This window comes from Mustela putorius, unplaced genomic scaffold, assembly GCF_011764305.1.
Source record: "Mustela putorius furo isolate JIRA1106 unplaced genomic scaffold, ASM1176430v1.1 tig00003836_pilon_pilon_pilon, whole genome shotgun sequence".
In the NCBI taxonomy this organism is placed as follows: domain Eukaryota; kingdom Metazoa; phylum Chordata; class Mammalia; order Carnivora; family Mustelidae; genus Mustela; species Mustela putorius.
The window spans coordinates 15,141,058-15,161,795 of record NW_025421989.1 but is presented as its reverse complement, the minus strand read 5'-3'; the positions used below and the strand labels follow the sequence as shown (position 1 = coordinate 15,161,795).

Here is a 20,738-nt window from a genome sequence, read left to right as displayed (position 1 = left end):
TTCTAGCCACCTAGCCCCGGCCCCGGGCAACCATTGCTCGCCTTTCTGTCTCTCTAGATGTGCTAGAGAGCACAACCTGTCTCGCGCAACTGGCTGCTTCTGGCTCGTGTCCACGGTGCATCTGTGTGGCCACGCGTCTGGGCCCTGCGTTCCTTTTGCGTGGCAGCGGCCATAGGAAACTGTGGACGGGTGGACCATGTTTTTATCCACCTGTGGACAGATGTGGGGCTGTTTTGAGTCACACTGTAGCTTTTTGTGTAGGCATCCGCTTGCGTTTGTCTTGAGTATGTGCCCGGGAGTGGGATTTCTAGGTCCTGTGGTTATTCTCTGTTTAACCTTCTTTTTAAAAAAAATTATATTGTGATTTAATAAAACAGCTGATCTAAAATCTCTCTCAGCCACTTCCAAACGAGCCGTTTGGTGGCCTTCAGGACATTCATTTTGTCCACCCCATCTCCAGAACCCGTCCATCTCAAGAAACTGAAACTCTCCGTCCATTAAACAACTCCCAGCTTTGCCCTCCCCTCGGCGCCTGGCAGCTACCATCCTGCTCTCTGTTTCTATGATTTGGCCTCCCGGGCGCGCTTCATGTAAGTGGAATCATACAGTGTTTGTTCATTTTCGTGACTGGCTTATTTCATTTAATGGAACGCCCTTGACGTTCATCCGTGTTGTGACACGTGTCCGAATTCCCTAGCTATTTAAGGCTGAATAATCCGTTGTAGGGATATACCCTATTTTGTTCATCCATTTATCCATCAGTGGACACTTGGGGTGCATCGACCTCACATTTAACCTTTTGAGGAGCTGCTTTCCAAAAGACTTGTCCAGAGCCGCTCCGCGGTTTGCATTCCCCCCAGCAGCACAGGCGCGCTCTGGTCACAGCACGTCCCCAGCAGCACTGGCAGCCGCCCTAGCGGGTCTGAAGCGGTGGCTCCTGGTGGTTTTGATCCACATTTCCCTGGTGAGGAAGGATGTTGACTGTCTTTTCGTGAGTTGGGTGCTTGGCCATTTGTATATCTTCTTTGGAGAAATGTCGGTTTGAATTTCTCTTAGAATTTGCCTGTTTTTTTTTTTTTTAGTTATTTGTCCTCTTACTATTGAGTTGTAAAAAATGCTTTGTGTTCTAGAAACAAGACCCATGTCAGATATGTGGTTGGCAAATTTTCTCTCCCTTTCTGTGATACATCTTTAAACTTCCTTGGTGCTGTTCTCTAATGCACGGATGTTCTTAATTTTGATGAAGTCCAATTTATCCCATCTACACCGTTTCACCTAATCTTTTTTTTCAGTTTCTTATTTATCCTTATAGCGTTTCCTTCTTTCAGTTGTCAGCCGCAGCAGTCTGCACGCTGGCTGTCTTCATTTTGTGAATAAACTTGTGCTGGAACCCATCTCTACACCGGCGGACACGGTGCTGCCACAAAGCCAAAAATATTTATCTGGTCCTTTCTGGAGAAGGTGTGACCACTTGTGCTAGGTAAATAAAAGCATGTATGGATGTGCATTCTTATTCTCCCTTTCTTATTTAAAAGGTACCAGGCCAAATACACTGTTGTGCATCTTGCTTTTTTCCATTAACAGCTGAGCCTGGACAACTTTCCAAATCAGAATATGGGCATCTTCCTTTTTCTTTTATTTTTTTAAAGATTTATTTATTCATTTATTTGACAGACCAACATCACAAGTAGGCAGAGAGGCAGGCAGAGACAGAGGAGGAAGCAGGCTCCCTGCTGAGCAGAGAGCCGGATGCTGGCTCGATCCCAGGACCCTGGGATCATGACCTGAGCCGAAGGCAGAGGCTTAACCCACTGAGCCACCCAGGCGCCCCTCTTTTTCTTTTTTATAGCTGGATAGTACTTCATTGGGTGGGTGTATCTTGTTTATTTTACTGATCCCTTCTTAAAGGATACTTGTAGATATATACAGATAGACATAGATATTTTATATATGTATGTATATGTACTATTTTAAGGCTAGTAAGCCTAAGTGAATAATTTTGTCTAGGTGCTATTTAATATGCATATGGTTTTGTTCATTAGGCACCCCAGAGTGGCATTTTGGGTAACTCTATAGCTAGTTTCAGATTCCTTTCTGTGGGTTACACGACTTTGTATCTTGTCTGTTTTGATGACTGAACTGGTTGCCAATTTTTTGACCCTCGGTAATCAGTTAGTTGAGAGATGGTATCTCCATTTGACATCTCTCGTCATCTTGACATCTCTTGTGTTTCCCTTTTTCTGCGTGTATTTGGGCATGTTCCCTTTTTTTTTTTTTTTTTTTTTTTTAAATTCTGAGAGCTATTTATTCATGATCCTTTCCTCTGCTTTTTACCTATTAGCTTATGGGCCTTTGGAAGAGGGCATTCATTTCTAGATCTTTCTATGTTTGGACATAAAGTCTTTGTTTTCTCTCTGTTCAGATTGGATCACTTCTACTGGACATTCTTTAATGTCACTGACCCCTCTGTCATGTCCATTCTTCTTGTGAGCCCATCTGCTGAGTTTTCTGTTTTGGTTATTACAGTGTTCACCCCTAAGGTTTCCATTTGGTTCTTCTCTTTATTTGTTGAGACTCCTCCCCCATTCTTTTCAGAAGCGTCTGCCCTTACTTACTTTTGGGGGGGACTTTTATAATAGTTGCTTTAAAGTCATTGTCAGGTAATTCTGATGTCTGTGTCCTCTTGTTATCAGAGTCCACTGATTATCTTTTCCCAGGTGAGTTGAAGCATTCCTGCATCTTTGAAGGGATCCGAGTGATTTGGGACTGTACCCCGGATCTTTTGAAATCCTCTGATGAGATTCTGGGCCTTGCATATGTCCTATGGAGTCTGGTGGTATTTTTGCCTTAATGGGTGGCCAGCCTGGTTGGTTTAGGCTGCCAAGCTCCGTTTCAGTTGTGGCGCCCTTCGTGATTTCGAAGCCTTTTCAGTGGTATTTGGCTTTGTACTTTGTGATTTACTGGGACTCCCCTTTACGGTCCTGTGGCCAGAACACCGGGGCTTTATTTAACCCGCTCTGCCTGGCACGTCCCACAACTGCCCATGTTTGAGGCCAGGAACTCAGAGGGAGAAAAAAGCAGCGGGGATTCACTGCCACCCACCTGGGGACCACAGCTCCTCCAGTTAGAGCAAAAGGTTCTGCTGTCTCAGAGGTCCAGGCACCTGTAGGCCCCACTGCCCCAGACAGTCTCTGCCGGTGATGCTGTGCAATCGTAGGGGTCCTGGGTGTGCAAGGGAAGAGGGACAAGAGAAGAGCGGAGAACTGCCTTCGCTCTCTCTGAGCATTTGGAGGCCCCTTTGCTGCTTTCTGAGCCAGAAGTAGGGGCCTCTCCTGGTGCTCTCTGCGCCGACACCCAGCCCCCATTTGGGGGAGGTTTCAGGCTGCCTTTAGTCCAGGCTAGAAGAGAGTGGGGAAGAAACGGGGAACCTTGATTTTGATTTGGTGGAATTTGGCATCAAGTCTTCTCCAATCTGCTTGCTTGCTTTGCATATTCTTAAACAGATTCAATCCATTCTGCCTAGTTTTAATAGATGTGTTCAGGGAGATACAGGCTGGAATGTCTGCTCCATCTGACAGAACCAGAACTTAACTCGAACAGAACATTGTGTTTTGAGATGTTTTGTCATGAAGCGTTAGTATCCAGAATATATCTCTGCATCTTCCTGATCAACTTACCAAAGGCAAAAATATCCTCAAGGCCAGCTGCATTGCATCAGACCAGTTCTGTCCACACAAAAGACAGCGAAAGAAGTGGTTTACACGAACACAGGGCAGGGAATGACTGATATCCTAAAGCTTCTTGATTGGCCTCCAACGTAGCCTTCTAGTTATTTTGGTTGTGAGCTGGAAGCCAAGATCACTTTGATGTGAATGACCTTTGGATGGTCATTGGATCTCACAAGGCTGACATTGTAAGACTTGTGGGTTGGGTTCACTAGAAAAGGTATTCTCTTTTCTGAGAATGAGAATCCTGCATTCAAAAGACTCGACCTTGCAAAGTCATTTTCACAAAAGTCTGTGGCCAGTGAGGCATGCTTGATGGAAACCAGGAACTCTGGACATTGATTCTTAAAGAACCACCTAGGAAAAAGGATACTGATACACGGGGTCGGGGGTGGGGGGAGAGAAAATTAGTTGGGGTAAGAACAATGAAATATGGGCCTGTATCCAGCAGTGAATTCCCGCCGCCATCACCGAGTGAACTCTGCCCCTCCACAGGCTGTGGGGCGGACCTCGCTCAGGAAGCTTGGAGCACAGGATGGCTGAAAGCAGTCGTCCGGCAGAAGCCCTGGCTCCTAGAATTGATCTTGAAAGAACAGTTGACTTCATGAAGAAAGAGGGCGTTTTCTTATTGAAGTGGTTGTAAAAGCCACTGGTCCTCTCTTGTTGACTGGTGGTCATCGTGAGGAGACAGTCAGAGAACAAATGCAGGAAGACGGTGCTGTCTCCTGCAATTGAGTCCCTCGGACAGACGGGTTCAGCGGTCCCCCCTTCGCAGCTGGTGCTGTGTGGTCGCAGTACCTCAGGCCCTCCTCATCTCTGAAATTGCTCACATCTTGAAGGTGATGTATGACACAGACCTTGCAGAAGAGAAAGTCATTATCTGCTGGTCAGGAGAGGGTTTTAAGAAGTATGTCTCCAAACACTTTGCCAAAGAGAGTTAGGTCACAGCAGATCTCTTCATAAAAGGGCAGAAGGAAGCGGAATATACTGAGGTAGTATATGTCGAGACTGCCGGGGAACCGTGAGTCGGAGCTGTGACGTGCACCATCGCGGATGATGGCCTCCATACGGATAGCACTTGAAGTGACCAACGCGCCCTAGTGTGCAGCATTTTTTCCTTGTTATCTGGACGAGCAACACAAACATGTGAGAGCTAGGTGACTGCAGTCCTGCTACGTTTCATGTGGCAAATACTTCACTGTGAGAGCTCTCGGATTAAGCCCAGTGAGTCCATTCACCTCAGAACATAGTTTGCTTATATCTGGCATATTTCTTTGAAGAAAAAAACTGGTAGTGGACACATCTGAATCACACCTAGGAAGGTATACACATTTTATTTTGGGGTCATTCTTTCAAAAAGGTCCTGGAAAGCCAAAGATAGGGGCCAGGTGTAGGTTCCCGATGTCCCCACTCTCCTGCCCCTGCCTTCCCCATGGCAAAGTGATCCTTGAAGCAGCTGGCACCAAGCCCCTGTCAATGCTGTATTTGGTAAGAATTTGTTGACTTCCTGACCCTGAATTGGTAGCTTGTCTCCTCCTTATAGGACTGGAAAATTGGGTCTGAAGTAGAGGGTGCTTCCTGACTAGTAAATCTAGGCTCTGTTGTTTTCAGGTAGCTTTTGGACGACTAATGTTGCCCTAAGTCCAGTGAGATTTTTTTCTTTAATGTCTTCAGCAGTAAAGTTATTCTAAAATCTAGTTCATTTAGAGACAACCAATCTTACCGTCACTACTTCAGATTGCCTGGAATATACTCGAAGACTGCCGTGAACCAGCACAGTCACAGAAGTACTGTGCGGTAAATCATTTACCATTATACCGTTTTGTTGACGAATGCTTTGCTTTGGAAATCAGGCGCTTTTAAACCACACTAGAAAATTACAGTTTTACTTACTACTTATAAAACGCGACACAAAAAGAACGGTTAAGTGTTCAAAAGTTTTTAATGAACTACCATCCGATTCATCGTTTGTCCTGATTTCCTATTAGCACGTAGCGAGATCATTGTAATTGGTGGTTCAGTTGTTTGAAAGGCACTTCGTTTTTAAATTCAGACACTTTCCTGTTAAGAGTAGGTTTTAAGGGGAGCCTTGGCTTGTGGCAAGTTCCTGATGTGGCACCCCTTCTTAAGGGTTGTTAAACCAAGATGCATAGGGCGCATACGGGTCCCCCAGCAAGAAGGGCGGCTTCCTTTATGCAGACCTTTCCCCTGAAGCTGACCTGTGTCCTTAGAAACTGAAAGGTAATGGTGCTCCGAGCATGGGCTGCATTTGCAAATGAAAATCGACCTTTTAAAAACTCTCTTTATCTGTGATGTGTTTGCCGGAAGATTTAGCTGGATAAATATGCCATTTTACCCTCCCATGGCTGTGTTTGAGAAAGCGAGTCAGGAAGGTCAGAAACCACCTCTGGATACTCGAGAGCACTGATTCTGTCATGCCCTTGGCTGTGAGACCTTGGATGAATCCTCACGCCGCCTTTCCCCACCTGCCAAGTAAAGCCAATGCCTTCCCTGCCCGTCGACCAGGGTGGCTCTGAAATTCAACCAAGGTGTTTGTGGAATTACTTTGTAAATGTCAGAACAGGTAACCATTGTGGTGTTTTTTTTGTTTTTGTTTTTTTTAAGATTTTTATTCATTTATTTGACAGATCACAAGCAGGCAGAGAGGCAGGCAGAGAGAGAGGGGGAAGCAGGCTCCCAGCTGAACAGAGATCCCGATGCGGGGCTCGATCCCAGAACCCTGGGATCATGACCCGAGTCAAAGGCAGTGGCTTAACCCACTGAGCCACCCAGGTGCCCCAACCATTGTGGGTGTTTGAAGCTTTAAGGTAATTCAGGATCTCTTGGGGTGGGGGGGGGGGCACCAAACAAACCCTTGATGCCTCGTGTGTAATAAAAATGCCAGTGTGGTGTTTAATCATATTTAGTGTTTCTGTATCTGTGAAATTAATATCTTGGGAGTTGTAAAAATAAGCTGGTTGAATATGGTCGTGGTGTAAATCCTCAGTGTCAACTTAGTCTAGTGACCTGAGTGACGAATGTCAGGTGAAAATGGCAACTTCGGGTATGAGACAATTTTTCTATTGACCATGGATTACTTGGAATGTTCGGTGGTGCTATCAGTCTGCTCTGTGTTCATTGGCTACTGGAAAGTCTCTGACCCGACCCTTGGAGGTGCTATGGAGGGGCTCTTTAGCAGAGGGGCTGAGGCTAGAGTACAGGACCGGACACAGACCTTCGAGAAGGTGGAGGAGAGAAGGAACTCGTGTCACCAGATTAAGTCATCATCTCCTCAGTGACAAGCTATTGCCCTCAGTTGAAGGTTCCCTACAAAAATGGCCGACATAAGTTGAGGGCTGCTGTCCTTCATCCCTGTCCTCTGGCTGTTCCCATCACTCTGCTTTGTCTCCAGATTGCTTGCTTTCCTCAGTGAACTAATTACAGCAGTCACCGGGGCCTTGGTGTTAGCACTGTGTTGCCACTTCGTAGTAGCGTCATTAGAAAACCCGCACTTTTTGAGGTAAGTAGGTAGAGTCCAGGGGATGAGCCTAGAAGCAGAATGTTCGATTCATTCAGCTGCAGGGTGATTTTTGACTCCAAGCAAATGTCTGTGGGGGGATCACTCATCCATGGGAGATAAATTAACCATCCTGGGTTGTGAAGTATTTCCTTAGCATATACATTTATCCTTTCTTGAGCAACAGCCTCAAAGGGGTGAATTTGGAGATGATAGGCTCCTGTTTAAAACCCCTCATGATTATTTTTCCAGAGCTTTTAGGTGAGATGTTGATACTACAGTGATTTTTTTTTCCTTAGATTTTATTCATTGACTTCAGAGAGCGAGCAGGGCGGTGGGGGAGAGGCAGAAGTGGAGGGAGAAGGAGAGCGAGCCCCCAGCATGCTCCCCGCTGAGCACAGAGCCTAGTGCAGGCCCAGTCCCAGTCCCAGGACTCTGAGATTACGACCTGAGCTGAAACCAAGACTAGGACACTTGGCCGACTGAGCCACCCAGTCGGCTGCTGCCCACTGCAGTGATTTTTGTTTTTCTTTGCCTACTCCTCTTTGAGCGGTGTGTACTGAACTACTTGGGAATGTAATGGTGTCTGGCATTTGCGTCAAAATAATGTGGAAGGAGGTGGTGTGGGTCCCAGTAGAGACGGAACAAGGCTGGCTTTGAGCTGGTCGTTGTTGAGGGAAGTGAAGAGACTACGGGGGTTTCCTTATATTCTTCTACTTTTATATATATTTGTATTTTTCCATGATAAAAAGTAAAAATCAAAAAACCACCCTACCCTAGGTTTCCCATTGCCTCAAGGTAGAGGCGGCCCTCTTACCTTGGCCTTCAGACCCCGTCACCCTCTGGCACCTGTTAACCCTTCCAGGTTCATCTTTTCGTGAAATTATTCGCAGTTGCCCTAATACACCCCATCTTCCCTTTGGCCCCCCGCGCTTACGGTCTTCTCATCCCCTCACCCACTTTGCCTGACTCTCCTGGACCTTCAGATCCAAGACAACATCCCTTCCTGCAGGCCTTCCCTGACTGACCTCCACCCCAGTGCGGGCTGAGTACCTTCCTGGGGGTTGTTTGTCCCGGTTCCCCTCACTGCTGCCTTCCTGACTGATTCTAACCACCACTTCTTTCCTGTCACTGTCATTGTATCATACACATTTTGGAGGGAATGGATTAGGCCTTGTTCTCGCGTCTTCGCGCAACACCTGCCATAGAGCGGGCAATCCGTACATGGGCAAAGAGAAGGCCCGCCCAGGGCTTGTCAACTACTAGGCACATGTAAACACGTTCCTTGTCGACGTGATGTGTTGCTCCCCTGTTTGGAGTAAGTCTCTGTAGGGCATACCTCCAGGGGCACTTGATCTACATGTTCAAGGTGACGGCGGACACGCGAGCCAGAAGGAGTGTTCATCATGGCAGTTTGAAATAGGAAAAAGAAAGAAAAACCCGTGTATTTAGACAAGATGTTGAAAGAAATTTCCAGTCCTCGTATGATGGAACGCGATGTTGAACTAGAGCTAGACCTGCAAACGGGTGGGAGCATACCAACCAACAGCAAGTCCAAGAACACATATGGTGTGATACTGTGTCTATAAGGTTCAAAAACATGCAGAACTAAGCAATATACTGTTGACGAATTCATACATTATAATATGCATACACATGCATATGTCAGTATATGTCACTATATACATGCGTATCTGTAATATACGCATATCTATAATCTTGTGCGTGCATGTACATAATACACATGTGCATATATATATACGTGTGTGCATATGTATTTTTATGTATAGACATAGGCATGCGGGGAACCCCTAAATACGGAGATCAGGACAGAGGTGTTCTCTGAGCAGGAGGCAGGGGATGTGACCGGGAAGAGGCACGTGAGACTCTGGCAGTACAGATGATGTTCTGTGTCTTGGGCTGCGTGGCAGGAGCAGTGTTTTACATTTCATCATACTTTATCATTTGTATGTAAGCTAAATCTACTCTTTGGAGAGAACTTATTTCCTAATAAAGATAACCGTGAAGCTGAATCGATCAGCAGTTTTCAAGCGAGGCTACATTCCCAGCGCGCTGAGGAAGGAAGAGGTTTCTCTTGTTGCTTTTCTTCCCCTGCCCATGGGGTCATTTGCAGCCGGGCACTCATCACTTTCTGCTTTACCTAAGAGACTGGTGGTAGAAACACAAACTGCAGTAGCTCCCTGTTGGTGTTGGGTAGGAAGTAGATGCAGCAGACCGATCACCGTGTCCCGTGCTTGTTCGTCTCAGATGTTGCCGTGGTGGACATGAGTGATGTCTCCAGACAGCCGTCCCTCTTTTACCATCTGGGGGTCCGAGAGAGCTTTGACATGGCCAATAATGTGATCCTGTACCATGACACTGACGTGGACACTGCTCTTTCGTTGAAGGTAAAGGGTATCTTTTATCTTCTCGTGAATATTTGGCTTTGGGAAAATGGTATTTCACATTCAGAGGAAATGTACACGTAGTGCAGGAGGTTGGAGAAAAAAAACTTTGCTTGTGCAATTCCTTCCTTCCTACTACAGTTTCTCGCTCACACGATGACTTCCTGACTGCTGCGTGAGCCTGCGTACCACAGAGAAGAAGCATTTAGAAGCAACTTTAGTGTTTTCAGGCTCATTAGGGAAATGAAGGCAAAAACTGTTAGCTTCCATTGAAGCAAACACACGACTCTGAATCCTTTAGTGGGCAGTTTGATCCAAACCTACACATTAACAAACAAAAGTAGTTTCTCAACTCGAATGATAGGATGACGACAGAGAACAGTTACCAAAGTGGGGAGAAGGTTCCGTATTTAATCTGTTGTTCCCCATGCCCCCCACCACTGAAAGCAGAGCAAAACTGAAAACTTGTCTGTTCATGCACAACTCAGTAGTGATGGATATTTTTAAAAATTTATTCTTGCGGGGCGCCTGGGTGGCTCAGTGGGTTAAAGTCTCTGCCTTCGGCTCAGATCACGATCTCAGGGTCCTGGGATCGAGCCCCACATCGGTCTCTCTGCTCAGCGGGGAGCCTGCTTCCCTTCCTCTCTCTCTGCCTGCCTCTCTGCCTACTTGTGATCTCTCTGTGTCAAATAAATAAATAAAATCTTTAAAAAAATTTATTCTTGCAAGTGTGATACAGATGTTTTTCGGATAATAGTACTTTGAAAAAATGCTCCTGTTTGGAACAGAGAGGGGAAGATGACAGTGGGGTAGGCGGCCCCGAGTAGGGGTGCTGAATCCTGTACTGTCCACCTGAAACTAACACAACACTGTAAGCTAACTAACTGGAATTAGAGTAAAAACTTTAAAAAAATGTATTTGTAAAATGTGAATGTCTAAGGTGGGTTACTCTAAAACCCAAGAAATATTAACATTGTCGGATGTCTTAATATTGGTCAGAAGATCCTGGTCTGCATTAAATGATTTCAGGAGGAAAATCTTGGTTTGTTTACAGCAGCTTTACTCAACCTTGACTGCACTTTAGAATTACTTGGGCAGCTTGTAAATATCCCAATACCCAGGTCCTGCTCCAGACCAATTACATACAGTCTCTGAGAGATTTTTTTTTTAACTCAAAAGCACAGCCATGGGTGAGAACCGGCGGCTTCAAATTAGCTTTCGCGGACAGCAGTTTTAAATGTCCAGCTCCCTTAGTGTTAAAAATCTCTAATATATAAATAGCACAATTTTGTGATGATAAAGTTGAATTTGTATGTGTTTCTTGAGATTTAACCCGATTTTTCTGGATCCTATAATCATTGGGGGTTATTTCCTGGTGGAGGTCCAGTCTGCATCAGATGTAGAACCTCTCTCTGTTCTGTATCACGTACACTTGACGTAGATGTGTGCTGTGTAATTAGAGTGCAGGGCTGGGTTTTAAGAAGTCATTAAGAGGACATTGAAAGAAGAAACGGGCTTATTATTTGTACTTTATGCTGTATGATAGTTTCCAAAATGCTAGAAGCCCATCTAATTTATTACTTTCGATATTTCGATATTGATTTTTTTTCTTTTAACTGATTTTTCACTTAAAGTGGTTGTGCTTGCAAATATTTAGAACTAGAAAATATGAAAGGGTAGCTTATTAAGCCTTATTTTTGATGAGACATGTGAAATTAGAAAAAATTTTTTTCCAATGCAATATATTTTTCTTTTTTTTAAGATTATTTATTTAGTTAGTTAGTTGACAGACAAAGAGATCACAAGTAGGCAGAGAGGCAGGCAGATAGAGAGTGGGGGGGAAGCAGGCTCCCTGCTGAGAAGAGAGACCGATGCGGGACTCAATCCCAGGACCCCGAGATCATGGTCTGAGCTGAATGCAGAGGCTCAGAGCTACCCAGGCATTCCGCAATATATATATATATATTTTTTTTCCCCTCAACAATGCCTTAGTAGATTCCTCTGGAAAGTCCCATGACCAAGATAAGTTTTAGTTTCTTAGAATATGGAAAAATCGTCCCTAAAATGGAAATGGGTTGTCTGTTCTGTGTGACACCAGAACAAGGCTGCGCTTGTCATCCAAAAGCCCAAATCTCAGAATATATGAAGGCCCTTTTATGGGGCTGCTGCTGTGTAATTATGTCTCCTCTTGTCAGCAAGTGTTGGCTTCTGGCGCATAAATGATACACTCAAAGGCTGCATCACCCTGTTGCGATGTTCGCTGACTCAGACCAACGTCATTGGATTTGATGGTTCCGAGGCTGGTCCAGCAAGGTGGCGGAGATGCTCCCGGCAGCACCCTTGTGTGGCAAGGCTGTGGGGGGCACGGGAGCCCTGACGGAGCCCCGAGGATAGCGTGGGACTTACCCGGCGGTCCCGTCCTGGACCTTCCTCACTGGGCAGGCGAGCTGCAGGGAATTCAGAGCCCCAGACTCGAATCTCAGAGCATCTGGACAAAAGCGTTGCCACCGCTACGGGAAGTCCTTATAACCGTATATGCCCCTCCATCCTTCCAAAAGCTAGCCAATTGGCATGTTTTCCCTAGAATAGGAATTTCACAGTTCTTTGAGGCTCCCCCTAGTTGAAGCTTTTCACCCCGGGGAAGCACAAGGTTTGAAATGATTAACTTTTGCTCGAAGGTGGGTGCTAGATGTTGGGGGTGGGGGGCAAGGTGCTTGTAATGTTTATGGAAATAAGTGGCTATTTTTAAAAGCTATATTCATCTTCTCTTTTTTTTTTTTTTCAGGATATGGTCACTCAGAAAAACACAGTAAGTACAATGTTTTCAGATTTTTAACCTGGTACATGCGTAAGAGCTTGCCTGAAAATCCCAAAGATGGCACAGTGATTTCTAATTGTACCCACTGTCGTGTTTCTCAGGGGGATGGCTGGAACCTGTCTTTCAAGCTGCCCGCTAGCTCAGGCCCCACTCCCATCCATGGCGCAGGGCGGAAGGTCAGGGCGGACTTGGACTTCATTGTGCACTAGGACTTAGAGCCTGGAACCATCTGGCTGTCTCCTTCTGATCTGGGTTTGACCCACCAGCCACCAAGATCCTTTTTGCCAGAGCCGTTACCTCCCACATTGGCCACCTAAGTTTCCCTAACCACAGAGTAGCAAGAACTTATACGCTAGGTAACACGGGGGCCTAGCCAAGAGTCGCCTGCCACAAGCTCTGAAGAGCTAGGACAGAATTCTTCCTGCTCTCATGTATGTGCTGAAGTCTCCCAGCTTGGCTTCCAAGTGCCTGCGGTGACATGGTGATAACGCCGTGTTGGTTGGAATCGTGTAATGAAATCCCCACTTTAAAGACCTTCAAATAAATTGATGTCCTTAGACACTGTCCCAGGGTTACCCTGCACCTTTGAATGCCCCTTAAAGCTCCCACCTTCCTGGACCTGCTGCACTGTGGTTTGACCAGTCGTGGCGCAGATGACAAAGGACGTCTCCTTCATCCCTTTCTAAAAAGGAAGGGCCTCCTGCCTCTTTCTCTAGCGGCTGGAATTCTCAAAGGGAGGACAAAAAGGGCCAGGAGGTAGACTGTCCCGAGGGCTCCCTCTCTCGGGAATGGGAGTTGGCACGGCTTCACCCCGTCCACAGGAGGCCCCGCCCCGCAGCTGGGGGGCCCAGGCAGAGCTTCCTGCCCGAGATGGAAGCCTTGACTCTCCTCCTCCAAGACAGAGCATGAAGTTCTTAAAACAAAGCTAGTGCTGTAGTTATGTAATTACCACCGGAGCTTGGATTTAACAAGCCGACCTGTAAAATTAAGGGATCAGAATGGGTTTGAGTTCTTCGCGGGAAGAGAAATAGGAAGACTGGTGGCTTCATCTTGTCCCGCTTATGTACTCATACTGTCTACTGATGAGGCTCGCTCTCGTTCTGTCTAGATCTTGATTTCTTAAATTAACTCCTTCACGGACATGGTGGGGATCCCGTAAAAGGAGCCTGGGGCTGAGGCTGGCAGGCATAGGTTGTAGTCCTGACCTTGTCTCTGAGTAACACTGGGCAGTCATCCTCCGTGTCCTCATCAGGAAAGTGGGACGGTTGAGCTCTGTCACTTGGTTCGTAGAAAAAATTACAGCTCTCGGAGTCTGTGGTTCTGTATTTTGCACAAGTGAAAAGGCGTAACTTGGATGCAAGGAATGTGCCAGAAATGCTTATTCCTCCAAACAGGAATTACATTAAGGTGCGGTCCAAAGAAAGAAAACTCTTTCTCCATCCTGGCTGCTGGGTGTTTTGGAGCCTAGAAATATTCTTGTTCTCCAAGAGCCTTAGTGTCACTCCGTTATCATTCCACTAAATACCTTCCCTTCTGGTACATTTTCCCTCCTGTGAACACCCCAGAATTCCTTCACAGTCTTGGCCATTGTAATTATATCAGGGCACCATTCTCCCTAGGTTGTGGGTGGGTGTGTGTCTGTGTGTTTGAAATGAACTTATTCTGGAGGATACGGCAACTAATGCTGCTGCTATATTTGCCATTACTTTAGAATTCTGTGCTCAGTGCTAGTAGTTGTCATGCTTGATGGGCTGTGAAAATTTAGAGCATTCAAGAGAACAAACTAAAGGACGAGAGGAGGCGGCTGGGAAGGGAGGGGCAAAAAGCACCTAAGAGGAAAGGTTGAAGTGAGACAAACCTTGAGAGGTATTGTTCACGGTCATTTTCAAGTGATTTCTATTTTTGGGGAAGTAGGGAGACACTTACTACTACTCCAGGCGGCAGGGAAGTAGAGCAAACTCAGAAAAGGCTGGAATCCGCAGAAAAGCCATCTCACAGCTAATGGTGATTAAACGTTGGAAGCGAATGTCACAGTAAATCAGGTGACTTTTACTGCGAATTTGCTCGCTTGTCCCCTGAATGTGGATTGGGCTAATGCTGCTTAGAAGCAGCGGTCTGGATTGTCTAACTCCAGAGGTTTGGGGAAAGGATTTGATAAAACTGTGGGTCTGTGGCTTTTCAAAAAGGAAGTACGGCGTAGTCCTAGGTGGTGAATGACGAAGTCCTGGGAATCCGGGGCATGGATGAAATTCCCCACACTGAACATGTCGCTGAGCGCTCGCAGTGATGTATGAAGATGTGGAAACCAAAACACTTTGAGTTCTCTGCCTTCAGGGAATCATTTTATATTTCTCGAATTTTCCCTATTGGTATGTTGAACTTGGCTTCGTTTGGTAAAGGGCTGGCGTATTCAGGCTCTCCAGACAAACAACCAGTAGGAGATACATGGAGGGGGGGGGAGGAGATCTTGACTCTGGGGAATCACCTCTGGCGATTGTGGGGGCTGAGAAGTCCCGCCATCTGCCGTCTGCAAGTTGGAGACCCAGGAAAGCTTTTTCTTTTTTTAAACTTTATTTTTTTGAGTGCTCCAAGATTCATTGTTGATGCACTACATGCAGCGCTCCGTGCAATACCGGCCCTCCTTAGTACCCGCCACCTGGCTCACCCCCACCCCCACCCCATAAGACAGAAGTCCCGAGGCCTGAGAATTAGGGGAGCCAATGGGGTAAATCCCAGTTCCCAAATCAGAGCAGATGATGGTCCCAGCTCAAGCAGCAAGGGGACAAAAGGAGTCAATCCCTCTTTCCTCTTTCAGTCTGTTGCAGCCTCAGCGGGTTGGATATGCCGCCCACAGTGGGAAGGGCCATCTACGTGGCTGAGCCCCCTGGCTCCAATGCTAATCTCAGCCGAAAACAGCCTCCAAGCACACCCAGAACTACTGTTCAATCGGGATACCCCATGGCCAGTCAAGGTGACACGCAGAATTAAGCATCACAGATAGGCACACTTGCTTCCCTTTCTAGAAGCATTTGTTCTACCATGATGTGAGGGTAGTGAAGCCAGTTTCTAGGCTTCAGGCCATTCTGGGCTTTTCTGTTCTTTGGTGGAAACACAGTGTCAACTTTTGTACCCAGTCCTGTTTCACAAGTTTTTTTTTTTTTTTTTTAATGCTTTATTTAGGCCTCCTTTACATAACACGAAGTTCACGGGCATGCCCAGGATTCACTGATTTTTCATAAGTTAGAGTTGTGCTGCCCTCGCCACCATCCGATCTGGTGTGAGAGCATTTTCATCACAAAAACACCTATTTGCAACAGTGCCCACAAACCCCACCCCCACCCCCGGCCCCAGAGAACCACCGGTCCGCTTTGTCTTACAGACGGACCTCTCCACAGTTTTTCCTATAAATGGAACCATTCGGTAACATGGTCTTTTGTGTCTAATTTTTTTCACTTCATCTGAGGTTTCTGGAGCTCAGCCTTTCGGTAGCCCGTGGCGGTATTTCCTTTGTACTGCCAAGTCGTCATCCTCTCGGATGGGTATTCCCTGTGTTGTCTCTCTGAATAACTACACAAAAAGTTGACCCAGATGAGACATGGGCTACTTGTGACACGACAGAATACTTGTGAGCCCTAAAGAAGTTGGGGGGCACCTGGTCTGTTTCCACTTTTCGGTTATTGCGAATAATGTTGTTCTAAACACTCAGGTCCAGGTCTTTGTGTGGAACTACGTCTTGGTTCCTCTTGGGTAAAATACCCAGGAGCAGATTTGCTGGATCATCAGGTAAATAAATGTTTAACTTGCAGAGAAACTACCAAGAGGATACAGAGAGTGGCTACAGCCTTTTTCCATTTCGGCCGGCAACGGCGGTCTGGGCTCTTCTCATCCTCTCCAGTACTTGGTGTGGTCTGTCTGTCTGTCTGCATCCACTCGCCGGGCGTGATGCTGAGCATCTTTCCACGTGCCTGTTAGCCACTCGTAGTCTTCTTGGGTGAGCTGTTCATTAGAATCTTCGGCTCATTTTTAATTGTTTTTTTTTTTTCTTTTTGTCTTATTAGAGAGTTGTAAGAGTTCCTGTGTATTCTGGAAGCAAAGCCCTTATCAGAGACTTTCTCAGTTCTTCTATGGGTCGTGCTTTTGACGTTGTGTCTAGGAACTCTTAGCCTAACGCAGGGCCACAAAGAATTACTCCTGTGTTCTCTTTCTGAAAGCTCACTCTATTGGACACTTGAAACTAATAGGACATTGTATGTTAATCACTCTGGAATTTTAAAAAATTAGAAAATTAATTAAAGTTTTAGAGTTTTGGCTCTTATGGGTCTCTGATGAATTTTGAGTTAGTTTTTGTATCTGGTGTAAGCTAGGGGTCCAGCTTCTTTCTTTTGCTTGTGGACATCCAGTTGCCCCAGCACCTTTTCTTAAAAAGATTTTTCATTCCCTGATGAATTATCTTGGCGCCCTTGTCGAAATCAATTGATCATAAGTGTAAGTGTTTGCTTCTGGACTTTAAATTCTCTTCCATTGGGGCGCCCGGGTGGCTCAGTGGGTTGAGGCCTCTGCCTTCGGCTCGGGTCATGATTCCAGGGTCCTGGGATCGAGCCCCACGTTTGGGCTCTCTGCTCAGCGGGGTGCCTGCTTCCATCTCTCTCTGTCTCTGCCTGCCTCTCTGCCTACTTGTGGCCTCTATCTGTCAAATAAATAAATGAATAATCTTTAAAAAATAAAATAAAATAAATTCTCTTCCATTGATCCATATGTTTACTCTTGCTCCAGGGTCATGCTGTTTTGACTCCTGCAGGGTTTTTTTTTAAGATTTTATTTATTTATTTGACACAGAGAAAGACAGAGAGATCACAAGTAAGCAGAGAGAGAGGCGGAAGCAGGCTCCCTGCCGAGCAGAGAGCCGGATGTGGGGCTCGATCCCAGAACCCTGAGATCATGACCTGAGCTGAAGGCAGAGGCTTAACGCACTGAGCCACCCAGGCGCCCTGATTCCTGTAGTTTTATAGTAAGTTTTGAAGTTAGGAAATCTGGTTCCCCCTACTTTGTCAACATCGTTTTGGCCGTCTGGGTCCCCTTGGAATTCTGTATTTGAGAGTTGGCTTTTGCATTGCTACAAAACAGACCGTTGGAATTTTGATAGAGATTGCCTATATATGCATAGTGAGTGATTTTGACCTTGTAACAAGGTTGCCTTCCCAAGAACACAGCGTGCCTTTCTGTATCTTTAGGTCCTTTTTCATTTAGTTCAGCATTGTTTTATAGTTTTCACTGTATAAGCTTTTCGCTTTCTTGATTAAATTTATTCCTGGATATTTTATTCACTTGCACGCTCTTGTAAATAAAATCATTTTCTTAATTTCCTTTCCAGGATAGATTTCTTTTAAGTCTATTTATTTAAAATAAGCCCTTACACCCAACATGGGGCTTGAACTCACGCCTCTAAGATCAAAAGCCCTGTGCTCTACTGGCTGAGCCAGCCAGGCACCCCAGGATAGATTTTTATAAGAAACAGCTTTCATAAAAATGTTTTACACCTAATGCACTGCACTTCATAATTCAGTTTTTTATTAAGGTTTAAATTTTAATTCCAGTGTAGCTAACATGGGGTTATTTTAATTCCAGTTCTAGGCCTTACTCGGTATTCATCACCTTTTTCATCCGCGGTCCTGGTTCCCCGCCTTCCCCTCCCCCACGTGGTGCAGCTTCTGGTCCAGGTTCCATAACAGGTGCTTCTCTTCTGCCTTCTTTTCATCAGTTTTCATCCTATGTTCTTTCCTTCTGCTATACAGATATCAAAGACGGCCATTTCCCACATCTTATCACTTCAGAAAACCTGTTCAGATGATGAAAGATCAAGGTTGAGCCTCTATAGGAACAGGAATGAAAATGTAGCCAATCCAAGAGATGACTTTATCTATTAAACCTTGAAACTTCCTGGTAGTTTGTTATTAGTGTACATAGTCCATAGGGGTCCTTTAACGGTTTAAATTTTCCTTTGCAAAAAACAATCAGACCTTCAGAGTTAACGTTGTATTTGGCAGCTTGGTCCCCCCTGGAGGTAGGCTGTGAGGCTGAGCTGAGTGGAGTGCGCAGGAGAGGCATTGAGACGCGCCCATGGGATCAAGGCTGAGGAAGAGGCAGGCAGGAAGGAAGCAGGACCGGGCAGAGAGAAATGAAGTTGGGATGTAGGCTCAGCGATGGACTTGGCTCACCCCATGGGGGGCTCTGGCGCTTGAATGGGCTTTCCGAGTTGTTCTGAGTCGGGATGAGAGGTCCCATATCCAGCCCTCACCGGGAAGTGTGTGACTCTGGGTGGGGTACGGTCTGCCATGGAGGGGCTTCTGGATGGCAGTAGCAGCGCCTCCTACCTTGAAGTGGGGGGAGTGTCTCTGTGTGTGTCTGAGTGTCTGCCACATTATAATCCTTTGATCTGAGGAATTTATAAATCCTATATGCCCCGAGATTGAGCACTGTATCTCTAAGGCTCAGAGGCATGGAAATTATTTTTCCCTTTAATCTGATGAGTGAGGGGCGCCTGGGTGGCTCAGTGGGTTAGAGCCTCTGCCTTTAGCTCAGGTCATGATCTCAGGGTCCTGAGATCGAGCCCCGCATCCGGCTCTCTGCTCAGCGTGGAGCCTGCTTCCTCCTCTCTCTCTGCCTGCCTCTCTGCCTCCATGTGGTCTCTGTCTGTCAAATAAATAAATACATAAATTTTTTTAAAGTCTTTAAAAAAAAAAAAAAACCAGCGTGCTCTGCTCTCCTGGGTGGTTCTGGAGACCCCAAGCTGCTGTTCGTGGAGGGGGATTTTTGCTGTCACTCCTGGAAGACTTCAGAGGTGAAGCCCCCTGGAGAAACTCCTGTGGGTGGGGGGGTTCTGTGTGAAACATGTGCTGGGGTCCAGGGCAGGGGCTTGTAGATTTCGGAGAACTTTGGGACCCCTTGTCCTTCTGGAGGAGCCTGTAGATCCCTTCTCAGAATAGATCTTAAAATGCTCAAATATACAAAGGATTGCAAAAGTGACCAATTACACTGGAACATAGTTATGAAAATATGTTTTAAAGTTGTAATTTAGGAATGGTGCCTGGAGGGGCTCAGTCAGTTAAGCGTCCTCCTTCGGCTCGGGTCGCGATCCCAGGGTCCTGTGATGGAGACCCACATCAGCCTCCCTGCTCGGCAGAGAGTCTGCCTCTCCCTCTGCCTCTGCCCACGGCTCATTTTCTCTCTGCCAAATCAGTAAACTCTTTAAACATAAAGTTGTAGTCTATGTACTGCTTTATTAATGTCTCCAATAATTAGATCAAAGAGCAGGTCTGAAAAAGCTCATGACTTTGGAGTAGTAATGGGTATGAAAGTTATTTGAGATCTCTCTGCAGGAAGTGTAATGTGATGTGAAAAATTCTATGATTTCTCTGAGTGACAAAGTCCCAGGTCCTGCTAAAACTAAGAAGTGTTACCTACATTCTTAATGGAAGGCAATGTTATGTTTCGGTTAAAAGGAAATGGTGACAAAGAGGTGATTTTTCTCTCATTTAAGTTCACAGGCTCCCAAGGATTACTAGACTCCAGGGTCAGAACTCCTGGTCCAGTCTAGAACCACTGAACATAGCTAATACTTACTGCATGCCCGCTATGCACCCTGGCCATGAGGCCTCTCTCACCTGACTGTAGTATTGTCCTCATTTTAAAGATGAGGCCACTGAGATTTGGATGCATAAGTACACAGCCCAGGGTCATTCATCTGCTGTGGAATGGAGCTGGGATTCAGTCCTTGGCTGTCCCGGTTCTCCAGCATCTCGCTGTGCTCAAACAGACGTGGTACTTCCTATCTCAGTGCTTAATGTGGCATTTCGTCTTCCCCTAACTCAACCAATGGGGAAAAAAAACCAACAACAACCCACTACCCAGCTCTGCGGAGATGACGGTGAAACAGACATGCGTCCATGCCCTATGGGTGAGATGTAAATTGCTCCGTCCTTTGTGACAGCGGCTCGTACGTACTGAGAATCTCACCCTGACTCTGGCCATTTCATTCATGGGAAAAGACCACAGTGTAAAGAGGCAAGGGTGTTCGTCTCTGTGTACAGTAAGAAGCTTCTCGGAACAGGCTTAAATAACAAGGGAAGGGTTTAGTGCACGATAAATCGTCTCATGTGGTGTATTCGTCAAGCATTAAAAGTTACCGCGTTCGACCGTGGAAGTGTTCAGTCTCACCAGATCGTACTCCTGACCCTGACACTGTACGTTACCTACTGGAATTGAAATAAAAACGT

The 20,738-nt window shown here is 46.1% G+C and overlaps 1 protein-coding gene across 3 annotated transcripts in view; it reads left to right on the top strand.

Annotated features, from left to right (window-relative positions):
* Positions 1–20,738, top strand: part of MAP3K15 (mitogen-activated protein kinase kinase kinase 15) — a 114,692-nt gene that overhangs the window by 10,971 nt on the left and 82,983 nt on the right. For all 3 annotated transcript variants that reach the window (XM_045089357.1, XM_013059635.2, XM_045089358.1), the window contains exons 2-3: positions 9,511–9,650; positions 12,433–12,456. In XM_045089357.1, the coding sequence (XP_044945292.1) occupies positions 9,511–9,650; positions 12,433–12,456 (164 nt within the window). The remainder of the gene's footprint in view (positions 1–9,510; positions 9,651–12,432; positions 12,457–20,738) is intronic.